This window comes from Pan paniscus, chromosome 14 (genome assembly GCF_029289425.2).
Source record: "Pan paniscus chromosome 14, NHGRI_mPanPan1-v2.0_pri, whole genome shotgun sequence".
Classification (NCBI taxonomy): domain Eukaryota; kingdom Metazoa; phylum Chordata; class Mammalia; order Primates; family Hominidae; genus Pan; species Pan paniscus.
The window spans coordinates 25,063,373-25,088,886 of record NC_073263.2 but is presented as its reverse complement, the minus strand read 5'-3'; the positions used below and the strand labels follow the sequence as shown (position 1 = coordinate 25,088,886).

At 42.8% G+C, this 25,514-nt stretch overlaps 1 protein-coding gene across 4 annotated transcripts in view; it reads right to left on the bottom strand.

Annotated features, from left to right (window-relative positions):
* The window catches only part of ATP8A2 (ATPase phospholipid transporting 8A2), a 657,192-nt gene that overhangs the window by 536,667 nt on the left and 95,011 nt on the right, over positions 1 to 25,514 (bottom strand). Inside the window, exons 1-2 of one of the 4 annotated variants that reach the window (XM_008971630.3) lie at positions 23,836 to 23,896; positions 23,555 to 23,699 (exon numbers count right to left, since the gene is read on the bottom strand). The exons of 1 other annotated variant lie outside the window; for it this stretch is intronic. In XM_008971630.3, coding sequence (XP_008969878.1) covers positions 23,555 to 23,655 — 101 coding nt within the window. In that variant the 5' untranslated portion in view covers positions 23,656 to 23,699; positions 23,836 to 23,896. Of the gene's footprint in view, positions 1 to 5,021; positions 5,098 to 23,554; positions 23,700 to 23,835; positions 23,897 to 25,514 lie in introns of those variants that run through there. 2 more of the 4 variants (XM_034936476.3, XM_008971631.4) reach the window with 2 other exon arrangements.

The window sequence follows — 25,514 nt, the reverse complement described above, 5'->3', positions numbered from 1 at the left end:
ATCAGTTTTTATCCTTATGTTTTCAGTTTTTTAAACACAGATGAAGGCCCTGTGAATATCAGAACAACAGCAAAGCGCTTCTAAAATATAGATGCAGATACCACAGAGCCTGCCCCTCATAAAAACAAACAAGCAGGCAAACAAACAGAAAAGCGGGCTGTGTCCCCACAGTCTCCTCTCTTTTCATATAATCCTTCCTACCTTCATCCCTGCCAAACAGGCTTTCATACCCTTTGCAGCATGGCTTTGTTCCCAGGAAACCTAATAAGATATTTACGATTGTTTCAATATTGGCAGCAGGAGTCTCTGCAGTGGCAGAAAGGTCAAAGCGATCCCTCCAACTACCCCCACCGCCCGCCTTGGAGATTACATCTACTATACACACAATTAAATGCAGCAGACCCAGACTGATCTTTTCCTTGTAATTTTTTTAATCACCAAAGGATTAAGAAACGGAAGTACATTATTCAACACAGCAATTCTAAGTGGGTCCCTTAACAGACATTGACCCACATGTGTTTCCTGATGTCACCTAGGTTCTCGGTGCCACAGACCTTGGACAGCTCCCTGCCCCATGCACCACCCTGGCTGTTCCAACCGTTCTCTCTCCTCAAACTCTCCACCCTACCCCAGCCCCTTCACTTTGAGCACTCTGCCTCCTCCCCATTTCGTGGAGTAAACTGAAGCTTTAGAATGGACGTGATTCACCTTGACACACACACAAACCGACTCCCAAAGCTCTTTCCACCCTATTGATAAAGAAGTCTCTCTTCTTCTTGCCCAAATCAATAAACATTGCACCTGAGCTCACCTACTGGCAGCCCTCCTTTCCTGGTTAGCCCCTACACCTCCCAGGGCTCCTGTGCAACCTCCCCTCCACACTCCTTTTCCTGACCCTGAAACAGAGATCATCCCTGAGGTTTTCTGCCTTTGGTCTTTATTCAATGCACTGAACCATCTTTTCCATGTATGGCTGAAATTAGCACCAGTGTACTCATCAAATGGTTATCAAATTCACCCCCAGCTTGGATGTCTACCACAAGCTCTGTCTAGACCAGCATATTTAACTTCTCTGGATACACCTACCTGAATGTCCACAGACTCTGCAAGATCAATGTGATGACAACTGATGTCTTCACTTCCGGTTCCCGCATATGTTTAGTAATCCCACAATGAGCTTTCTCAACCAAGCCAAAGAGTTGAGAAAACACCAAGGAAGCAAAAATAAAAAGCATAAAACAAAAAATGCCCTACCAAAAAGTTACACCAACAAATGGTTTAAGCGCCCCCATCAAATGAAAAAGGATCTCTGTGGGGATTTTCTTATGTAACTTCAAAAAATTAAAAACAAAGTTATGAGTAGTCATATAACACAAACATGAGCAAAAAGAAAGGCAAGGCTAAAATAGTAACATCACCACCAAGTTTAAGACAGAAATAATTAATGAGCATAAGGCCAGAGTAAAAATTACAGCCACATTACCACCAGTGTGGTACACTTTATTTTACATAAAATTAAATTTTACTCAAAATGTAAATTATGTTTTACATGAAAACATGTAAAACAAAATTCACAAGCAAATGGACCAAGAAAGCTGTAACAGGAGATTGATGCTATTATCAAACTGACTAATTGGACAGGCTAAAAATACAGATTCAAAAAATGTAATTAAAATGTCTAAACAAATGAATTTTGGAGCCTATGGAGAATACATCTTCCTTCCAAGCACAAAGGGAAACCTGGAATAAGTCCCTCGCTCCTCGTGCAGGCACTAAAGAAACAGGGAACGGACCCCACATCCTTGGACCACCTCCATGTCTTGCCAGTTTTTTCTTTTGCCAAAGGAAACTGGGCCCCACCTGCCTCAGACACTCCAAACGGCAGGGGCTGCAGTCACTGTAATAACGAGCCAACAGGTAATGGAAACACTTTCCCCACCACGATCAGAGCACAGCTTAGGGTCCATTCAACCACAGGATTTCAGAATTGAGGGAAACCTTGAAAACTCCCATTAAAGCCCTTCCCTTCACACAGTAGGAAACTGAGGGCTTGTAAGACGCAGTGCTACATCTACAGAAACACGACTACACGGGGTGGGAGGAGCTGCACTCAAAGGTTAGAAACAGTGGGAGGGTCCAGACTGGGTCAAGGCTGGGCATCTTGTGATGATGGCTGAGGGTGGTGATGTCTCCAGTGTGTTTCACACCAAGAGAATTTTTTTTGTAAGCAGCCCCCTTCTCTATGTGGCAAAATTTCTTTCAGTGATAACTATAAAGAACATAAAATTGACCAAAAAAGAAACAAACAGCAAAAATAGTCTTTATTAAACTTGCATCTAGGCCAGGCACGGTGACTCATGCCTGTAATCCCAGCACTCTGGGAGGCTGAGGTGGGTGGATCACCTGAAGTCAGGAGTTCAAGACCAGCCTGGCCAACATGATGAAACCCCATCTCTACAAAAATACAAAAATTAGCTGGGCATGGTGGCAGGTGCCTGTAAACCCAGTTACTTGGGAGGCTGAGGCAGGAGAATTGCTTGAACCCAGGAGGCAAAGGTTGCAGTGAGCCGAAATCACACCATGGCACTCCAGCCTGGACAACAGAGTGAGACTCCGTCTCAAAAACAAAAAAATAAAACTGCATCTAATCATGCCAGTAAATAAAATAATAAAAATTTTTATTGTCCAAAAAAAGAGAAAAAAGCACAAGTATTTATTCAATGGTTTTTATATCTATCTATGTAACAACTTGAATTTTGGTCCTTTGGTTACAGACTGATACAATATTTATGTCATTAATTGGCAAGTAACTAATAAGTGAAATTTAACAAAACCAACGCTCTATCAAAGGTATAAACACCTACTAAATCACACCACTAATGTCACATTTTCTTTTCTTGACTTGGTCTTCAATTTTAAAACAATGAATAATTATGAATGAATTTCAATTGTAAGAATCTAGGAAAAATTTACCAAACTAAAATGTGAGCTTACCAAACAAAATATCATACCCTGCAGTTCATATTCTGTTTTGCTATCTTAAATGTTAGATGTAAAAACCCCCACGTGGTCACATAAAATGACAGAATCGAAATAACTCAAGTTCTACTTTCTCAGTGTTTACAAACGCTGTACTGTCACTATTTCATAGCTACTATGTAAACTCAGGCGTCGGGCATGGTGACTCACACTTGTAATCCCGTCACTTTGAGAGTCTCTGCTGGAAGGATCACTTGAGGCCAGGAGTTCAAGACCAGCCTGGGCAACATAGCGAGACCCCATCTCTACAAAATAATCATAAATAAGTACATAAACTAACTAACTCCAGAATATGTAGCACCATGGGGCTCCTGGAGAGCACTGTGTCCAAAGGGAACTCCAGACCTGTCCTAACTCTTAGGACCTTGCTCTCAAAATGCACATGTACTGTTCAGTTGGTTGTGGGCACTGGAGACAGAGGGTTAACTGAGAATGCTCCTAATGAATTTCCATGTAGAATATAATGGTCACTTAAAAGAAATAAATCAAGTCCAACAGCACTTCAAAAAAAAACAAAAAGTAAATAAAATAAATATGTGCTACATTGAAGAATATATGTGTGTATATTTTATATATATACACACTATATCTGCTATATACATATGTGAAATCTTTAAAAGTAGCCAGGCTTGTGACTGTAATCCCAGCAACTTGGGAGGCTGAGGTGGGAGGATCACTTAGGGGCAGGAGTTTGAGACCAGCCTGGGCAACTCAGCAACACATCAAGACCCTCTAAATTTTTTCTTTAATTAGTCACGCATGGTGACGTGTGCCTATATTCCCAGCTACTTGCGAGGTTGAGGTGGGAGAATTTGAGGCTGTAATGAAGTATGATTGTACCACTGCACTCCAGCCTGGCCCACAGAGTAAGACCTCCTCTCCAAAAAACAAAAAACAAACAAACAAACAAAAAACAAAAAAACTAATTAGTAGTCACGGCAATTATTTAGAATTTAGTCCAAAAGAAGGTTTTTGCAGGGAGGAGAATGTTACTGCTGGTACATGGGGATGATTAAAAGCAGATGGACTTTTAGGGGGTTTTATTGTGTGGACCTTCTTATTGCCTGCACCTCAGGCAGACCACTCCCTAATGCATCCCACACAGCCTGTGATGCTCACCGACTGTAGGAACTCAGGCAAGTTATGTAACTCTTTCTGGTGTGTTTCCTCATCCGTGCCATGGAGATGCCAGCTGGGACTGGCTCTACCTCACATCTGAGGCTCCTGAAGGACTGCAGCCTCAGGCGTGGGAGCCCCGGCTCCTGGCCCGTCCGTGCTGTGCTCCGCGAGGAGAGCTTCTAAGGAAAGTGCTGTGGGAATTAAAGCTATACGGGGCTAGCCCTGTGAAGAGTGAAGCACCCACCTTACGGCTCAGGAAAAACAGGCCAGGAGGCTGCTCGGAATTTCTCTCCCGTAACTCTTCTTTAAGAGGCTAAGGGCATGAGCCAGAGAGCAGGGAGGAAAAAGGGGCCACGAACTTAGCCATGGAAATGGATCATTCAACATGTGTGTTCTCTACTACACTTCCCTTACTCAAATATACCCGACAAGCTAAGGAGTAACCTTGCAGGCAGAGCCCTCGATTTTCCACCACTGCGCTGCAACACCAAGCACCAAGACAGTATACACCGGCTACCACAAAAAAATTTGTTGAACACACAAGTTTTAAACCTTGACCAACATAAATGACTAAGGATGCCAGCTGTCACATTAAATCCCAAATGTACCTCCATTTGAGGGTAGACATCCATCTGCCAAGTCTGAAGAAATTGGCATTAAAAGCATTTACCTCGGCAGCCCCCTTTTAGGAGTAGTTTATATATGAAAGTACAACATCAACACTACACAATACATCAATTTCCGAGGCATAAGTAACTGCACATCACCATGGGGGTTCTACTTTGTTCAATAAGCAATTAAGTGTGAAGGGATATCTGAGAACAACACGTTAAACCAATTCTCATTTTCTGTTCAATTCTGACCTTCGCTTGCAGAGCGCAGTCCTTCAGCAAAGGTTTTCCACTTCCCATTGGCAGGAACTGTGCGTCGTGCTGGGGAGGATGCGAGGGGAAACAGACAGACTTTGTCATCAAGGATGACACAGCAGAGCAGGAGAGTCAGAGATGGATAAAAATAGATGTGGTGCAGCATGCTAAGTTCCAGAGCAAAAGAGTCTGAGAAATGCTGCAGCACAGAGGGGCTGCCTCCGCCTGCAAACGGTGGAGATGCAGGACGAGGAAGAAAATGCTTGCTTACAGAGATGCGACCTGAGCCTGAGGACGAACTTGAGTAGGAGACAGTGTTCCAGAGAAAGTGCCGTGATTAAAGGCTGCAGCCAGACACAGGAAGAGGAGCCTGGGGAGATGGTGCGGTAAGCCGGGAATAGAACGAGAGTGGCCTTGTGTATCTTACTGGAGACAAAAGAGAAGCAGCGATGGTCCCTCAACAGGGAGAATCACAGTGCCTTGGCTGTTTTAGAACGATAACCACCAGCAATCGGGAAGGTGAAAGGGAAACTCTGTCACAGGTGGAGACACGAGAGACTGAACCAGCGCCAGTGCCATGAAAATGATCCACTCAACAAAAAAGCAGATCTGGTTTAAAATCTATACCCACCCCACCAAGCGTCCTCCTGGGCACTATGACTCTGTACCCTGGTCCTGGTGTATCCCAACCTAGCCAGGGTTGTCAGGGAAAGATGCAAATGGTAAAGTCAACCAGACAGCAAAAATGGGGGATGGGGGGTGGGGGAGTCATCTGAATTTCCTTTAATCGTTTATACCTATTTTTTAAAAAGTGGTGCTTACTGTGGTACACAGCAAGACATGAGATAAAGCATAGAAAAAGGACAAAAACACCACCAAAAATGACCGTGTGATAGAGTACTAAGACTGCTTTTGGTTTTTTTCTTCTTGAGACGAGTATGGCTCTGATGCCCAGGCTGGAGTGCAGTGGCATGATTTTGGCTCACTGCAACCTCCACCTCCCAAGTAGTTGGGACTACAGGCGCATGCCACCACACCTGGCTAATTTTTGTATTTTTCATAAAGAAAGGGTTTTGCCATGTTGCCCTGGTCTCAAACTCCTGAGCTCAAGCAATCCTCCCACCTCAGCCTCCCAAAGTGCTGGGATTACAGGCATGAGCCACCATGCCCAGGCAAGACTCCTTGTAATGGTAAAGTTGTAATTACTATATCAATGAGCAATAAGACTATTACATGAGGGACCTGGAGAAGCCAAATACACAGGGTCAGAAAGTAGAATGGTGACTGCCAGGGGCACGGGGAGGAAGAACAGGGAGTTGTTTAACAGGGACAGAGTTTCAGTTTTGCAAGATGAAAAGCTTTCTGGAGATTGGTTGCATACCAATGTGACTATCCTTAACACTACTGAATCGTATACTTAAATATAATAAAGAAGATAAATTTCATGTTATGTGTATTTTACCACAATAAAGAGAAAAAAGAAAGAAAAAAGAGCAACAAGCCTACCCAACCTGTCAAACAGGAAGGGATATACGATATCCACGGCCACTGTACTGTGTCCTAGGCATTTTTGCATCTGAAATCTCATTTAGCTTCCCGACATGCTTTCTAGGGAAGTGTGTTTCCATCAAACAAACAAAGAAAGTCAGACTCAGCGAAATCATGGACTTGACCTAAGGTCATTCACTTGGTCCCTGGTAGAGCCAAGACTCATGTACTTGTTATGTTTTGTTCCTTATACTATAGCTAATTACCCTCCCACTCAGGCTATCACAAAAAAAAAAAAAGAAAGAAAGAGAGAAAGATTACACTGCATGTTTTTTCCATTACATGTTTAATAATTTAAAGTTCTCCATGATAACCTCAGGCAAACTAGAATTAATCTTCAAAATCAGGTTAGTGCAAAAAGAAAACATTTCTAGTTTGTTCCTGAAACACATTCATCCTATTCGATATGCACCTTACCTTTTAATCTCTACTAATGCAAGACAAAACCTGGTTTTTTTTGTAAAACCCAAGTGGTACATTCCAAAATTGATGGGAGAGTTATTGTCAAACACACTATCTAAAATGCAACTACAGCAACAGCAAAATATATAAAGCACTCAGTGAGGTGCTGTTTAAAGTGCCTCATGCATATTAACTCATTTAATCTTCAAAAAATTCCTATAAACTATACATTGTTGCATGAGGGTGACAACAAATGAGGACCACCTTCAGCAAAATCACCAGGAGTACTGGCTACAAACAGAAATCAGAGCCTGCCCCAGACGAAATGAACCTAGATTTTTCTTATGCAATGGAAGGCTAAAAATAAAATACCTGATCTATATATCATCGATTCGCCAACCAAGTTACCTTTATATGCACAAAACAGGAAATGAGAGGTACATGACAGCCTGTGGAATACAAAAATGCCACGAACGAGAACTGGAAAGCAAAAGTAAATACTAGCACTGACATCATTCTGCAAAGACTCCGCAAAATTGTATTTGAGAATTTTATGGAGAACATAAACCTTGGCAAAAAGGTTTTACAAACAATTCACCTTTTTAGTTAGAGACTGTCTTTCAAGTCTTACTAAGCAGATAATACATCTTAGCTCATCACTTCTGCAGAACTCAACCACAGCTCTATTTGTTATATTATTACTATTAATACTTTTAATTGAGACAGGGTTTTGCTCCGTCACCCAGGCTGGAGTGCAGTGGTGCAATCTCAGCTCACTTTAACCTCCACCCCCCAGGCTCATGCGATCCTCCACCTCAGCTTCCCAAGTAGCTGGGACCACAGGCGTGCATCACCATGCTCAGCTAATTTTTTGTACTTTTGATAGAGATGGGGTTTCACCATGTTGCCCCACGCTGGTCTCAAACTCCTGAGCTCAGGCGAAGTACCTGCCTCAGCCTCCCAAAGTGCTGGGATTACAGGTGTGAGCTACCATGCCCAGCCTCTATTTGTTGTAACAATTGTTCCACGGGTATATGTGGAGCCATGTTGATGCTGTCCTAATTTTAAAATATTCAATGTATTTCAAACAGTAAGCAGCACATAAGTTTCTTTTAAAGGGCTACATATTCAGACTCCCTTCATTTTTTTCTAATGGTAGTATCTCAAAATATCAAAATTCATCATGTCCCTTAACACAATAGTTCAAAAAAATGGCACATAATAAATTTATCTTCAGGATATATAAGAAAACATACTTGGCTGTGAAGAATGCTAAATCAATATCTTTAAACTATTTATATAAAAAGTACTATGGTTTAAAATCCAAGTCAGTTAACTTTCTTATAATCTACTCGTCTAAAATCTTTATAAATATCACAGGTTGATTTCTATAAAAAACGTATTCAACTCTATGGCAAACACCAGCACTGAATTGAAAATAGCTTCTTGTCTACTTAAGTGCATGACACATGATAAAAAAAATATTTGGAATACTGCATTGCACATTGCACCCATCAACCATCCATACAAAATACTAGCAAAGGGACCATAAAACTAGACACAGAAGGACCTCAGAAAGTGAATTAGACACAGGAAAAGACTGTCAGCAGGTAACAGATAGTCTCCAGCTTTCTCAGCATTTCCTCAGAGTTCGTACATACTAATATGGAGTATTGGAGTTTGGGGGTACAATTTTAGGGGCAAAAAATTGAAAGCTTTTCCAACCCTCATTTAAATTTTTGTTGAGTATAGGAGCAATGTTGTCAATTGGTGAAATAAGAAAACTCACTCTTTCCCAACGATGTGATAGAACACCCAACAACATATGAAGAGGCCACATATGCTCCCTGGGACAGTCCTGAAGAGTCATCTCTATAAATGAGTCTGTGACTATCAAACTAAAATTCCTGACAGTCCAATACTAACTCAAACATAATGTGAGAATTAACGTTTTGTTATAGTAATTAAACATGTTTGCAGTTGTTATGGGTCGACTGCCGCTTATGTGTCGGCCACCGCTTATGTGTCGGCCACAGTCTAGAACCATCATCTGGGACTCACAGGAAGCCTCGATGCAGAGGAAGAACTTTCAACACCAGCTCACTGTGGACTAGAATGGTTTTCCAGGTGAAATGGTGTGTCCCCCAGGAAGACAGATGTTCATGTGTAGGCCCAGTGAATTATAAGCGTTAAAAGATATGGCATGTGCCTATGTGTGTACACATTTAGATAAAGCAGTGGAAGGAGGTTGGTAAAAGTATGAAAAGAAATCTTCCCTTATGTTGTTTTCTGTCTTGGAGTTTTTTGACTTTCCAATGTCCACATTGTTTGGCTTACAAATATGACTGACCCATGTACAGAGAATAATGGTGGTACCTCCCCAACATACACACACACATGCACTATCCTGTACTTAAAATTACTTCCTCTGCTATGTCTAATCTTATACAGTGAACAAAACTTTGTTGAAATAGGTGTAGTGTTGAAACTGCATGACAGCTGACAGTCAAAACAGTGATACTGAGAGAAGTTCATGTTTCTGCCTTACCACGGCATCGTCATTATGTGAAATTATTCAATTTACTCTGGTACATCAATGTTAGAATGGTTAATGAACTCTAATTTGTAAAGGTAACATTAAAAAATGACTATGAGGCAGTTTTAACAAAGCTGAGTACTAGAGAAATAATTGTGATACTATTCAGCAAATGGCCTTACTGTTTTAAAATAAAGAGCTCTATTTTTAAACTGTCAGAGCTTGGTAACGTGTTTCATATGCTAGACAGCAATACTTTCAAAACTTCCACCTTTCACTGGAATAAAAACAAAAGTGTCATATTTTTTATTCAATAATTTAAAGAATATTCCTGCCGGTTGCAGTCGCTCATGCCTGTAATCCCAACAATGTGGGAGGCTGAGGCAGGCGGATCACTTGAGGTCAGGAGTTCGAGGCTAGCCTGGCCAACATAGTGAAATTCCATCTCCACTAAAAATACAAAAAAATTAGCCGGGCCTGCTGGTGAACGCCTGTAGTCCCAGCTACACAGGAAGCTGAGGCAGGAGAATCACCTGAATCCGGGAGTGGGATGTTGCAGTAAGCCAAGATCACGCCACTGCACTCCAGCCTGGGCAACAGCGAGACTCTGTCTCAAAAAAAGAAAAAATGTAAAATAAATAAATAAATAAGTAAATAATATTCCTTTATATCATTGAATCTACAGTTAAGTATTCGGTTTCCATATTATGCACAGTGCCAAGTTCCTCAGAGATATTCAAAGAAGAGCCCCACAGAGCCAAAAAGTTGATGGTCCCAAACAAGATGGAAGGGAAAAAAGGAGGGAGGGTAGAAAGATACAGATGCAGACTTTATAGTCACAATTCAATACAACTCTAGTCATACATGTGGACCAAGTTTAAGGTTTTAACCATTCTATCATAAAGAATCTTGGTGTTTGTTTGCAGGAGGAGGTGTCAGTGAATTTAATGTGAATTTATATGCAACTGTGTTCTTTCACGACACCAAAAGGAGAAGCCAGTTTCTTGATTTAACACCAATCCACACATACACACTCTCAAACACATTTTAGACTCATCTTATGCTCGCAGTCCAGCCTGCTTGTTCCTAGCAGTTACAGGCTAGAAAACATATATGTACAAAAGACTCTAATGCCCAAAACCTACCTTGTGATTCTTCAGCCTGCATATTTCTCCCCTTGGCAATGTGTAACTCTTGGGCAGAGTAATACGCAAGTCCACTTCCCTTTTCCCCGAGTTACAGCTTATAATTGATTGTTTTGGTTATCAAAGAATTAGAGAGCAAAATGAGTGGCAAAGAAGAACAACATTCGTAATAACCAGATAACTGGTGTCAATGAGCAACTCTGTGTAAGTCTGTGAGCTCTTACACAGTGCAGCCTTAAACAGGTACATTCTCATCTAATTATTTTTTTCTTGTAGACATAGGGTCTCACTATGTTGCCCAGGCTGGTTTCAAACTCCTGGCCGCAAACAATCTTCCTGCCTTGGCCTCCCAAAGTGCTGGGATTACAGGCATGAGCCACTGTGCCCAGCTGTTCTCATCTAATTCTCATCATGCTATAAGCTATGACATTATTCTACTTCCAGTTTATTAATTGGAGTATCTTGAAACCAAACAGATCTAGAGGTAGGGAAAGATCTGTCAAAAGTTTGGTGTCTCTCCAAGAGAGCCAGTGCTGCCCCCACCTTGCTGGAGGAAGGAGCTCCTTCATGACGCAACCAGCAGAGATCACCCCCTACATGTGTATCTCTGCTCCCCTGGGGTGGTCTCATACTGGGGTGAAAGGGGCTTTCTGCTATTCTGAGGTCAATCACCTTGCCCCAATCCACAGTTCAAAATAGTTCAAAACAAAACTCAGAAACACAAGAAACAGCATCAACACCTTCTCCGTCACTAACACTGGAACCTGGAAATCTCACTTGCCTAGTGCTCTGTCCACTTACAGCCCCACTGCTAACCATCCCAAGTGCTTCTCTTCTCCTGCAGCAGTATAGCCCTGCACCTCTTCCTGGGCAATGACAGCAGCCTCATGTGCTTATTCTAAATGCAGAGCAGGTGGCTGTGCACATCAAACCCAAGTACTATCTATCACTTTGTCACTTGGCTCATAAAAGCTTTTCTTGGCTATAGAAGCCCGTCTCCAGTAGCCTGGCCTTTCACAGCACTTTGTCCATCATCCCTTCTGTATTAGTCCGTTTTCACGCTGCTGATGAAGACATGCCCCAGACTGGGCAATTCACAAAAGAAAGAGGTTTAATTGGAATTACAGTTCCACATGGCTGGGGAAGCCTCACAATCATGGTGGAAGGCAAGGAGGAGCAAGTCCCATCTTACATGGACGGCAGCAGGCAAAGAGAGAATGAGGAAGATGCAAAAGTGGAAACCCCTGATAAAATCATCAGCTCTCATAAGATTTATTCACTACCATGAGAACAGTACGGGGGAAACCGCCCCCATGATTCAATCGTTTCCCACCAGGTCCCTCCCACAACATATGGGAATTATGGGAGCTACAATTCAAGATGAGATTTGGGTAGGGACCCAGAGCCAAACCACATCATCTTCTTCTTCCACATCTTTTCTGGAAAGACACACACTTGGCCGTTACACTCTTCTGCACCTCTGCACATGGGGTTCCCCATGTCTGGCCTGCCCTCCCCACCAAGCCCCACCCAAGTTTCCAGGCTGACTCGTACTCATCTTTCAGGCCCAGCTCATTGGTCTCTACTAGCAGCTTTGCCCCGTCCTTCTACTTTCCCACCCTTGCAGTGCTGCCACTAACCACGCACCCCCAATTCTTGACAGAGAGGGACTGCAATGCTTACCTCAAATATACCAAATGTAGGATTATGAATGGTACTTAAGGAACAAGACTTATGATCAGTCTCAGAGTTCCTGGGGCCTAAAGTAAAAGTCAGACTGGGTCTGACCAGATGGTTTTCCTCTAAGGCAGGCCCTAATCAACTGAATCTAAAGCAGGTGGCTTCCAAGTGGGGTTTGGGAAGATGCTATCAGAGCTTATATTTATATATACCTCCAAAAAATAAGCTTCAGGAACATTTATTAAATGCACTGACATTGGTGTCCCAACGTAATTCTATGTAATGTGGCTGGAGAGGAACCTCCTTAATGGGAAGGGTGGGTGGTGCTATGGACTGAACTGTGTCCTTCCTAAAATTCATATGTTGAAGCCCTAACCCCCAACGTGATGGGATGCTACTCTTGGGCCCTTTTGGAGATAATTAGGATTAGATGAGGTCATGAGGGTGGGACCCTCAAGATGGGGTTAGTGCCCTTATTAGAGACAGAGAGCTCTCACTCTGTCTCTCCCTCACTCTCGCTTTTGCTCTTGCTCACTCTCTCTATTCTGGGAGGACATGGCAAGAAGGCAGCTATCTGCAAGCCAGGAGAGAGCCCACACCAGAACCAGATCATGTTGGCACCCTGATCTTGGACTTCCAGCCTCTAGAACTATGAGAAGACGAACATCTGCTTACGCCCCCCAGTCTATGTATCTTGCTATGGCAGCCTGAGCTAATACAGGGATAACAGTGGTACCCTCCCTGTCTGTCTCTCTCCTTACTACTACACATTTCAATTTCCAGGTCCCAGCTAGGTGGAGTCATGGATCACTTTATCCAATTTAAACTAAACTAACTCTCCCAAAAGAACAAATGGTTTAAGAATCATACAACAAAACCACAAATTGGAAATTATACTTATTAATAATGCAATTACAAGAAAATAAAAAGCAGCAGAATTGACACTTACATTCCTAGTAAAAGCTCTTTAAAACCATTTTACTAGGTTAAACATTAGGGTAATTTAATCAAATCTGACAAATCGGCCAAAAGCATTCAAAATAATAGAGAAGACTGTGAACAATATGTACTTACATCCATAATCCTTAACAGAGAATCTTGGTAATACGTACTGGGTCTTCAGATAATAACTAACAATGATAGCACATGTATACCAATGTTTTAAATATACATATCAAAGGTTCATGCTAAAAAATTTTATGGGCCGGGTGTGGTGGCTCATGCCTGTAATCCCAGTACTTTGGGAGGCCGAGGAGGGCAGATCATGGGGTCAGGAGATCGATACCATCCTGGCCAAAATGATGAAACCCCGTCTCTACTAAAATACAAAAAATTAGCCGGGCATGGTGGCACGCACCTGTAGTCCCAGCTACTTGGGAGGCTGAGGCAGGGGAATCACTTGAACCCAGGAGGCGGAGGTTGCAGTGAGCCGAGATCACGCCACTGCCCTCCAGCCTGGTGACACAGCAAGACTCCAAAAAGAAAAAAAAAAAGTGTTACAAATGGGACATCCAATGAAAAAGTTTTGGAGACCACTGATATAGACAGAGAACTTACATGAGAGTTAGGTCCACTCTCAAGCTGAAGTCTTTTCTAAGCTGAAACCTGCCAACACTCTCCAAAAGCCTTTCGTGTGGTATATGTTGTACATAGACTGAAGATACATAGAATAATCCATCAGAGTGACTAACACCATCCCAAACTCAACCCCAAATCATTTTTAATGACATCTAATATAAAATAGTAAAGGCTAAAAACCTATGATTTCAGTTTTGAAGAGCTGGCTTTCATTTAAGAGAAAAGAATGGGTCAGCATTTGAATGACCAAACCCAACCTCATGGATTTCAGGAAATTTCTTTGTTAAACATCCCTACATCCCCACAATGGTCAGACCTCTCCTTTTGTTCTGTCTAAGCATTGTCCCTCTTGAAAGGGTTGCTGATTAGCATTTCTGAGTAAGCTTTTGCTGTCTGTTGAGTGACTCAGCTATAAGTAGTAGAACAAACACTTAGATGCAACTTTCTGGATAACGACACAGAAGCTCACATGACTAAACTGAGCAGAAACAGAGCAGTCTACTTTGCTACATACTTTTTCAACTTAAGCAACTAGATCAGACATTATGCAAACAAACCCTTGGTGCTGTTTGTGAGCATAGGGAATGTTCTTTGATGCCCCGAGAGCAAGGGTTTTCCCATCTACTCATCACAACAAACATATGAAGATATTGATCCTTTTTTCTTCTGACCATCCTCCCTTCAAAATCATGTATGTTTCCAATTAAAGATCCAAACATTTACTAAAGTATTCAACAGAAAAACAAGAGTTTAGCATTTCGTTCCTATTCTCTCAGATACTTCTAGTTGATTTTAAGATTTGTTTAATTTTGAGAAAATAGTATACTTTTTTCTTTTTTGAGACAGAGTTTCACTCTCGTCACCGAGGCTGGAGTGCAATGGTGCGATCTCTGCTGACTGCAACCTCCACCTCCTGGGTTGAAGCGATTCTCCAGCCTCAGCCTCCTGAGTAGATGGGATTATAGGCACCCGCCACCGCGCCTGGCTAATTTTTGTATTTTTAGTAGAGACGGGGTTTCACCATGTTCACCAGGCTGGTCTTGAACTCCTGACCTCAGGTGATCTGCCTGCCTTGGCCTCCCAAAGTGCTGGGATTACATATGTGAGCCACCACACCTGGCCGAAAATTGTATACTTATAGAAGAGTTGCAAAAATAATAGAGTTGACATCTATCCTTTGTCCAGTTTCCCCACAATGTTAGCATCTTACATCACCATAGCACAATTATCAAAACTAAGAAAGTAACACTGGCACAATGCTAATCCAATTACAGACTTTATTCAAGATTCACCAGTTTTTCCATCAATGTATCTTTTCTGTTCCAGAATCCAATTCAGGGACTCACACAGTACTTACTTGTCACGTCTTGGGTCTCTTCCAATTCTGGTTGAATTTTAATTTGTCTCACAAATCCTGATGCTTAATTCTTTTTAATCAAAGAATCATAAATGCTTCCAAGTTCACAGCAGACAATAAGAGTTAACAGAATTTGGGAAGAGGAGAGAGGGGAAATAAATTACTGACCAAAATTCTCAAAGCAAATGCTTTTACCTATTTTAAACAGTGGGAATGACACAGATTTTTTTTGGTCAAATTCAAACTGGGCTCCATCATCCACCCACACAGGGGTCAACTTGATAAAGAAATCACCATGAAAGTCTGTCCTCTTAGACATTTGCTGTTTCCTTAGAAACACCAAATATAAAACTGGCCCAATGCTGACAGGCTTTTCTGTTTCTAAAAATACTCTTCAAGAAAGCTCACACATTCAATGGTTACCTGGAATGTACTATGCCAAAGCTCCCCCAGTTCCAATATTTTCGTCTGCAGGATTCCTCAAAAGACTTGTCCAGGGGTGTAAAGCTGATAACAGTTCTCATTACAAGACTCTTCTATGGCATTAATTGCTGCTGGTACATCGAAAATAAGAACTCAGGATTGTTGTGCCATTCACGTTCAGAAAATACAGTGCCTGGCTTGGAAATTACCCAAGTATATCTGCTTCTAAACAAAAAGCAGCATACCCAGAAGGAAAATCTCGAGACTGTTTTCAACATCAGCAATTACTCTTGATAAGGAATACTTTTACCTTTGCCAAACTTGATAAAGACAGCAGTCTCAAATCAGAGATTACGTAACCTTGGTTTTTAAGATAATGATCTTTACATAAACCAAAAAAGTTATGATTCTGCCAGGCGTCATGGCTCATGCCTGTAATCCCAGCACTTTGGGAGGCCAGGGCAGATGGATCACTTGAGGTCAGGAGTTCAAGACCAGCCTGGCCCACGTGGTGAAACCCTGTTCTCTACCAAAAATTCAAAAATTAGCTGGCCGTGGTGGCGGGTGCCTGTAATCGCAGCTACTCGAGAGTCTGAGGGGCAGGAGAATCGCTTGAACCCAGGAGGCAGAGGTTTGCAATGAGTGGAGTTCGCACCACTGCACTCTAGCCTGGCCAATAGAGTGAGACTCCATCTCAAAAAAAAAAAAGTTATGATTCTAACTAGGATGCTGGTATTGCTTCTTTGCTAAATTGTAAGCAGCTTGTGCATTAAGACCAGATCCTACATAAATTCTGCAGCATTAAAACATTTAGAGGAGAATTCTTCATCCTCACAGTACTCAATGACATTGGATCTAGTACCACATATATAATCTCTCCCCACTATTCATGGACAAATTGGTTACTGAAGAGTATTTTGTTCTTTTTACTCCTTAAGACAAAAATATTCTTTTAGAATTATGATCCCATCTAATTAAACTTAAGGGCTTCTGCACAGCAAAATAAACTATCAACAGAGTGAACAGACAACCTGCAGAATGGGAGAAAATATATGCAAACTACGCATCTGACGAAGGTCTAATATCCAGCACCTATAAGGAACTGAAACAAATTTATAAGAACAAAATACTAACAACCGCATTAAAAAGTGGACAAAAGATATGAACAGACACTTTTCTAAAGAAGATACACATGCCACCAACAAACATATGAAAAAAATGCTCACTATCACCAATCATTAGAGAAACGCAAATCAAAACCACAGTGAGTACCATCTCACACCACCAGAATGGCTATTTAAAAAGCCAAAATATAACATACGCTGGTGAGGTTGCAGAGAAAAGGGAACACTTATACACTGTTGGTGAAAGTGTAAATTAGTTCAACTACTGTGAAAAGCAGTTTGGAAGTTTTTCAAAGAGCTAATAACCGAACTACCATTCAACTCAGCAATCCCATTACTGGGTATACACCAAGAGGAACATAAGTCCTACTACCATAAAGGCACGTGGACTCGAATGCTCACTGAAGCACTATTCACAATAGCAATGACATGGAATCAACCTAAATGTCCATCAACAACAGACTGGATAAAGAAAATGTACATATACACTATGGAACACTATGCAGCCATAAAAAAGAATGAGATCATGTCTTTTGCGGGAATGTGGAATGAGGGGGAGACCATTATCCTTAGCATACTAACACAGGAACAGAAAATCAAATACCGCATATTCTCACTTACAAGAGGGAGCTAAATGATGAGAACTCATGGACACAAAGAAGGAAACAACAGACACTGAGGCCTACTTGAGGGTGGAGGGTGGGAGAAGGAGGAGGTGCAGAAAAAATAACTATTGAGGCCGGGCACAGTGGCCTATTATAGGTGTGAGCCACACTTGTAATCCTAGCACTTTGGGAGGCCAAGGCAGGTGGATCACCTGAGGTCAGGAGTTTGAGACCAGCCTGACAAACATGGTGAAACTCCATCTCTACTAAAAATACAAAAATTAGCCAGGCATGGTGGCACATGCCTGTAATCCTAGCTACTCAGGAGGCTGAGGCTCGAACCCAGGAGGCAGAGGCTGCAGTGAGCCGAGATTGCACCACTGTACTCCAGCCTGGGCGACAGAATGAGATTCCATCTCAGATAATAATAATAATAATAACTATTGAGTACTAGGCTTAGTATCTGGGTGATGAAATAATCTGTACAACAAACCCCTATGACATGAGTTTACCTATATAACAAACCTGCACACATATCCCGAACCTAAAATATAAGTTAAAACAAAACAACCAAAAAACAAGGTTAAAAAAAAAATTAGGATCTCAGCATTAATATTATAAACAAGATACTGTACCAACCTAGCATACAGTGCTCAATTCCTTTTTCTGTAAAGGTAATATTCTTTTTTTTTTTTTTTTTTGAGACAGAGTCTCGCTCTGTCGCCCAGGCTGGAGTGCAGTGGTGTGATCTCTGCTCACTGCAAGTTCTGCCTCCCAGGTTCACACCATTCTCCTGCCTCAGCCTCCCGAGTAGCTGGGACTACAGGCGCCCACCACCACGCCCAGCTAATTTTTTTGTATTTTTAGTAGAGACGGGGTTTCACCATGTTAGCCAGGATGGTCTCAATCTCCTGACCTCGTGATCTGCCCACCTCGGCCTCCCAAAGTGCTGGGATTATAGGCGCGAGCCACTGCGCCTGGCCCTGTAAAGATAATATTCTATTTAAAATTAACCTTGGCAAAGCCAACAAAAATTTACCAAAAATTTATATGAAGTAATTTTCCTTTAAGGCAAACCAACCTGAAGCAATGCAGTAACTTGACAAAGCTCGAGTTACCACTGTAATGAAGTTTTTGCTAGCTAAAACGCCCACCTGAAATGAATGAGTCATTCAAAACTGAGTAACTATAAACATTCCTAACTAGCTTTGAAGACCTCATTTCAAATATTGAAGAAAACTGCCTTATGGCTTTGAAATTCACTATTTCAAATGGCATGCTGATAATCACATAGAAAGATTACATATGTCTGATAGTGATGACGTAAGTATTGCTCATTCCTTTGATCAGCACATTATTTCAAGATTTTTCTGGGGGGAAAAAACATTTTAACTTTAAACATTCTTGAAAATTTAGATATATAAAATTAAAAATTCACCACCAGTTTCCTCTAAATAGTGAGCTTTTGTAAGCATTTAATATTTAACTTAAAAGGATATGAGGCTATTTATACAAAATGTCCAGTACAGGGAAATCTACAGAAATATAAAGTAAATTTGTGGTTCCTTAGGGGTGGGGGGAGGAAGGGATGGGAGATGATAGCTAGAGTAAAATATTTCTTTTGGAGGTGATGAAAATGTTCCAAAATTGACTGTGATGATAGTTGCACAATGAATATATTAAAAATCACTGAATTGTATACTTCAGATGGCTGAATTGTGCACTAAAACCTTTAAAACATTTGAAAGGAGATATGATTGTACACTTCAGGAAAAGGAGATCTTGTTAGGTGGACACATACATAATCTTACATATGTATATAAACATTGAATCCCATTAATTACTATTCATTTCTAGAGGATGAAGAAAGTTATTGTTCTCATAGTTAAGGTCCTAGAAAATCAATCCCTAGTAGAAAAAGACTACTTCATAATTATCCATCATTATGATAATCTGAATTCATTGGCTTCAATAGTGAAAAACTTAATAAACCTACCACAGACTTCAGATCAAACACTGGTGGTATTTTCAGTGTCAAGAATGAGAACAAGGTTTGGTGAGACATCTATATACATGGCACAGTCCCTCCCAAAAATTCAAGGAATTGGCCAGAATTTGGAGTTCTCATGTAGTGCATACCCCTGGGGGTGCCGAGGCCACAATGGACCTCAGAGGGGACCTCACTCCTGCTTTCTAGGCATTTCCCCAGACCCACCCTCTTTCTTCAGTCACATCAGTTCCATTCCAGTAACCTTGGCCCATAGAATTCCTGTCCTGAATGACAGCATGCCGCCCCTCGCTGCCCTCCCTTCCTCTGTATCAAACTCCCATTCCTAGTCAAACGCCAGCTTCCCAGAAAGGCAAGAGCAGAGCAACTGCTATGATCCAGAGGGTTTCAAACCAAAACCGGCTTAGGGTTGAGGAAAGTAGGGGAGAGAACTCTGTTCCAGAGAGGACAGGCCCACCAAGGAGTACAACAAGGTAAGTTAGCCCTGAGTCAGCAGACAGGCCTGAGCCTCATCTATCCCATGTGGTCCCTTCTTTTCAAAAAGCTCAATTTAGGGGCAAAGGAACTGGGATAAACTCTCCATGCCCTGCCTCTAAGAAAACCATTAACCTTTTCTCCAAAAAAATTATATTAAAAAACAAATTATTTATCCTTTTATAAAAATATTCCTTTGAATAGCTTAACTAACTTTTAGCAAACATTCATGGCCAAGATAAAAGGCCTTATTTTTAAAAATCAATATTATCATAAAACTTGAGTTCAGTAACATTAAAGTGCTAAAATAATATGGCTCGACGTTTTCTCAAATCCTTAAACCATAATGCTAAGAAGCTTTATAATCAATTTTTTTTTTTTTTTGAGACGGAGTCTTGCTCTGTCACCCAGGCTAGAGTGCAGTGGTGTGATTTGGGCTCATTGCAATCTCTGCCTCCTAGATTCAAGCGATTCTTGTGCCTCAGTCTCTCGAGTAGTTGGGACTACAGGCAAGCACCACCACGCCCGGCTAATTTTTGTATTTTTGGTAGAGATGGGGTTTTGCCATGTTGGCCAGGCTGGTCTCAAACTCCTGGCTTCAAGTGATCTACCCACCTTGGCCTCCCAAAGTGCTGGGATTACAGGTGTTAGCCACTGCATCTGGCCTATAACCAATTTTTTAATGAACTACAAGTCACTGATAACCATTAGTAATTCCTATTTAAACACAGAGTCAAGGCGAACCAAATACTCAAAGGCCATTTTAAAGAACATCAAGGACCACATTTTAATTTCTTAGACCCTATCCAGTGCATGCGGAAACTTACGCTCACAGTATAAGCCATGAACTCAGAAATTATATGAATTTTAATATATTTCAACTAATTCAATTACATACTTACATAAAGCTTTAAATACAATAGTTGGTAACTGCCTACTTTATTCCTCACCAACCCACTGTACATCCCCAACTTACTCTGCCTCTCTCAAAACAGTACAGATGAAACCGCACAGCAGGCAGCTACTCGGAATCCCTCTGACTAATAATACAATCAGTCTGGGTCAGCTTTCAATCTTGATTACAGAACAGGTAGTGAAGCTCCATTATCAGTGCTCTTAAAAATCTTTACCTTCCAGCTGGGCGTGGTGGCTCACGCCTGTAATTCCAGCACTTTGGGAGGCTGAGGCAGGTGGATCCTCTGAGGTCAGTAGTTTGAGACCAGCCTGGCCAACATGGCGAAGCCCCGTCTCTACTAAAAATACAAAAATTAGCTGGGCAGGCGCCTGTAATCCCAACTACCTGGGAGGCTGAAGCAGGAGAATCACTTGAACCCAGGAGGCGGAGGTTGCAGTGAGCCAAGATCATACCACTGCACTCCAGCCTGGGGGACAGAGCAAGACTCCATCTCCAAAAAAAAAAAAAACTTTACCTTCCATTAAAACAAAAGAATTTAGAGAAAAACAGAGGCCTCTATTTTTTTTCTCCCAGCCTTAAGCATGCACAAATGGATAACAAAATTAAAGGAATTAATAGAAATTAAGCAAAAATACAACTTGAAAACACACTAAAGTTTAAAAGTAGCTCTTCAAATCCCATATCCTTATACAGTATATATCTTTTAGAAAATCATCTTTTTGAAAGCAATTCAATAGAAACACATATGAGAAGGTGTGAAGAAATGGAACTACACGAGCAGTGCAGGATTCCAAATGGTTTAGGTAAATTCACAGAGTTGTGCAACCATCACCCCAAAATGAAACCCCATCCACATTCACAGTCATTCCCCATTTCCCCCCAACCTTTTCTCTCTTCCCCAGCCCCAGGAACCACTAATTTACCTCATAACTCTATAAATTTGCCTCTTCTGGATACTTCATATAAATGGAATCATGTACTATGAGGCCTTTTGTGACTGGCTTCTTCCACTTAGCATAATGCTTTCAAGTCTCATCCATGTTGTAGAATGTGTCAATATTTCATTCCTTTTTATGGCCCAATAATATTCCACTGTATGGATATACTTCATCTTATTTATTCATTCATCAGCTGATGGACATTTAGATTATTTCTATTTTTGGGCTATTCACAATAATGCTGCTGTGAAATATATGTGTACGAGTTTTTGTGTGGACGTAGGTTTTCATTTCTCTCGGGCAGATATACCCAGGAGTAGAATGGCTAGGTCATATGGTAACTTTACATTGAACCTTTTGAAGAACTACCAAACTGTTTTCCAAAGCAGCTCCATCATTTTTACTGTTTTCCAAAGCAGCTCCATCGTTTTTCATCCCCATCAGCAATGCATGAGGATACCAAGTTCTCTAAATCATTGCCAATACTTGTTATTTGTCTTTTTGATTGGAGCCACCCTAGTTTGTGAAGTGGTAACTCACTGTGACTGATGCTCTGTATCTTAAACGAAGCCCACACATTCTGAAGTGGGGACTCAGCTATTCTTCTAAGTTACACTTTTAAGTATAAAATATGCCCAACTGTCATTCTTAAAACCCAAAATAAAGCTGCATAATCTAACACTCCTTTAATAAGTGAAAATTCCACCTCCATATAATATGCACCATTATTCTACCCCAATAATGTCCAACTGCCTGACCTTTCTAAATAAAGATGTCAGGCTAAGTCATTTGTACAAGTGTTAGTGCAGTAGTGGAATACTTAAACATATAACAACAAAGCTTTTGTCTTCCCAAAAAGAACACTGGATTGGAACTCAGGTTTGTCAATAATCTATGTGTAACCTGATAAATCACTGAACTTCTCTACACCCAAGCATGGTGTTCTGAGCAGCTCACAGAACTACATCCTCTGAAGTCTCTCCCAGATACAAAGTTGTTTAAGCCTGAAAGTTTAATGAAATTTGAAAATGTACGAACACCCGTGATAAAGAACTAGCTTTGCACAGCAGAAAAAATTTTATCCTTAGTAGTCAGATGGGCTGGGTTCAATTTCCAGCCCTGCCATTTAGGAGCTGTATGACTATAGGTACATTATTTAGCATCTTTATATTCCAGTCTCCTGGCCTGCTTCAAGAGGTTATGAAGATTCACTAAGCTGCTATAGCCAGGGTGTGTGACACGGCGGCCAGCAAAAGTAGACATTTAAACGCTAGCTTCTGTCCATCTTTCTGCTAACTCTGGGCAAAGTTTCCCAGCAAATGAAGACCTCTTAACAATTGTCGTGGACCACTGAGAACTGAATGTGAGTCCTTGTGACTTGTGGGATTCCCTTATGAAGCACGTCCCCCATAGTATGGTCTAAAAATTGCTAAAGAAGGCTATCAACTGGCTTAAAACAAGGCTAGAAGGGGGTTCCGGGAAGGAAGCCCAGGGATGAAAAGAGCAGAGACCTCATTTTTGTCGGTGACATTAGAGTGAAAACTTCTCAGGGCTCAGAGGCAGGCTGGGCGCAGAACGGATGCGCAGGAGAGAACGGTGAGGGCTGCATTCGCATGACCCTACTGGAAGCGCGGGGCTGCACCGCGGGCTAGTGGGGTGGGGAGGGGGCAGGGGAAGGCTCTGGGGGAGATGGACGGGGGCCGGCCAGGTGCGCGGCCAAGCCCCGGGCAGGAGGACGAGCCCCTTCCCAGCTGTGACTCCACCGCCTTCCGCGCGAGCCGGCCGCCTTCTCCTACCTGATCTGGTTGTCGCGGAATTTGTTGAGATGCGGTTGGTTGAGGTAAATGGTGCGGGCGGGTGCCTCCAGCTGGTCTCCAACAGACGTGGCCCGGGACATCTCATCCTCTGCCTTCTTATAGCCCAAAGAAGAACGAACAGGTCCTGCAGAGACAGGGCGCAGGCAGAGAATACGACACAAAGAAGTCAACCGCCAGGCGGGAGGCTGCGAGCGCGGGCCGCGGGCGGGCGGCCACCGGCGGGGAAGGATGCTCGGGTGAGGCGGACGCCGCCTATGTACCTTGGCTCCCCCTGGAGACGCCGCCGCCTCTGCCGCCGCAGCCAAGGCCGGCCCCGCCCCCGGCCCCGCCCACGCCCACGCCCCGCGCGGCCCCCGGCGCTTGTGGAGCGAGCCCCGCCCCGGGAGAGCCGCCCCCAGCTCCTGCGCTCCCTCCCTGCAGGGACCGGGCCGGGCTGGACGCCCAAGCTGCTTGCCGGGCCGGGGAGGGCGACCGCGCGGGGACGGCGGGGGCGCCAAGGCCAGCGGCACCCCCAGCCATCTGGCCGAGCGTACCCTCTAGTCCCGGGAACTGAGCTCTGGAACTGGGTTTTCTGGGATCCTTTGATCTTCCTTAGGAACAGAGACAGCAGCAATGGGAATGCGCCCTGCAAGCAGCCACCGCAGAAGGAGATGGCGAAAGCACACCTCTGGACGCTAAAAATGGGCTTCCGAGACCCCAGGGTGAAGAGCTCGCTCCCACCATTGTCTGCAAGGGATCCGCTGCTCTTCTCCCTACATGCACCTGGAGACCTGAGTGCAGTAGCTGTCCCAACCCCAGCTCTGGACCAGCGCGCGAGCTTTCATTTTATTGCTTAAATTACTGTTTCTGTGGTTACGTGGCAAGCCAGCCTAGCTCAAGATTTGATTTCAGTCCTATGGGTCAAGCCTTTTTGGGTGGACCCAAACCCCTGCCCCCCAATAACCTTCACTTGAGACGTTCCAGCCTAGACCTAGAGAAGGATCCAGTTATTACTGAAACTGGTACCCGCACGTAGATCTTAACCTCATCTCCAACTCCAAGGCAGCATCCCTTGTTAGAAGGGGTTGCCCAGCTTGAGAAGTGACCTTCAGAGGAGAGGCGTCTGAGATAAAGGATCACAGAAAAATTAATACTCTGCAGATGAAGACTTATCTTGTTTTTCTTAAATATACATTCGCCCTCTAATACCTGCCACGCTTTCCAACTATCAAAGAAACGGACGTTGCACACCATTAAAAAACTGACATCTTGGCCGGGCATGGTGGCTCAAGCCTGTAATCCCAGCACTTTGGGAGGCCGAAGCGGGCGGATCACGAGGTCAGGAGATCCAGACCATCCCGGCTAACACGGTGAAACCCCATCTCTACTAAAAGTACAAAAAATTAGCCGGGCAAGGTGGAGGGCGCCTGTAGGCCCAACTACGCGGGAGGCTGAGGCAGGAAAATGGCGTGAACCCCGGGGGGCGGAGCCTGCAGTGAGCTGAGATCGCGCCACTGCACTCCAGCCTGGGCGACAGCGAGACTCGTCTCAAAAAAAAAAAAAAAAAAAAACAACTGACATCTTACGCAAGTAAACCTTCACTTCCCTGTTACAAAGAATACTTTTCACTGTCATAAAGAAACACTTTTAAAGAGAAAGTTTTGGCTACATCATCTTTTTAAAGTGATTACAAGGATGATAATCCTTATCCTAAGAAAGGGACAAGCGAAATGTAAACTCGTTTACTGAAAGCTGACATATTATTCCGAATATTAAGTAAGAGTTAAGTCTGAAGTGGGCTAAGGCTTCTCCCTTCACCTAGATGGGGACGCCTAGTGGGTGCAGGCTCCGGGGCTCAAGCCAGGTCCCTGGTCACAGGCCAGGCACACTCCAGTTTTCCTCTTGCTTTTTGTGTGTGCCCACAGCACCCTGGCTATTCCTCACTCAGACAGGATCCCTC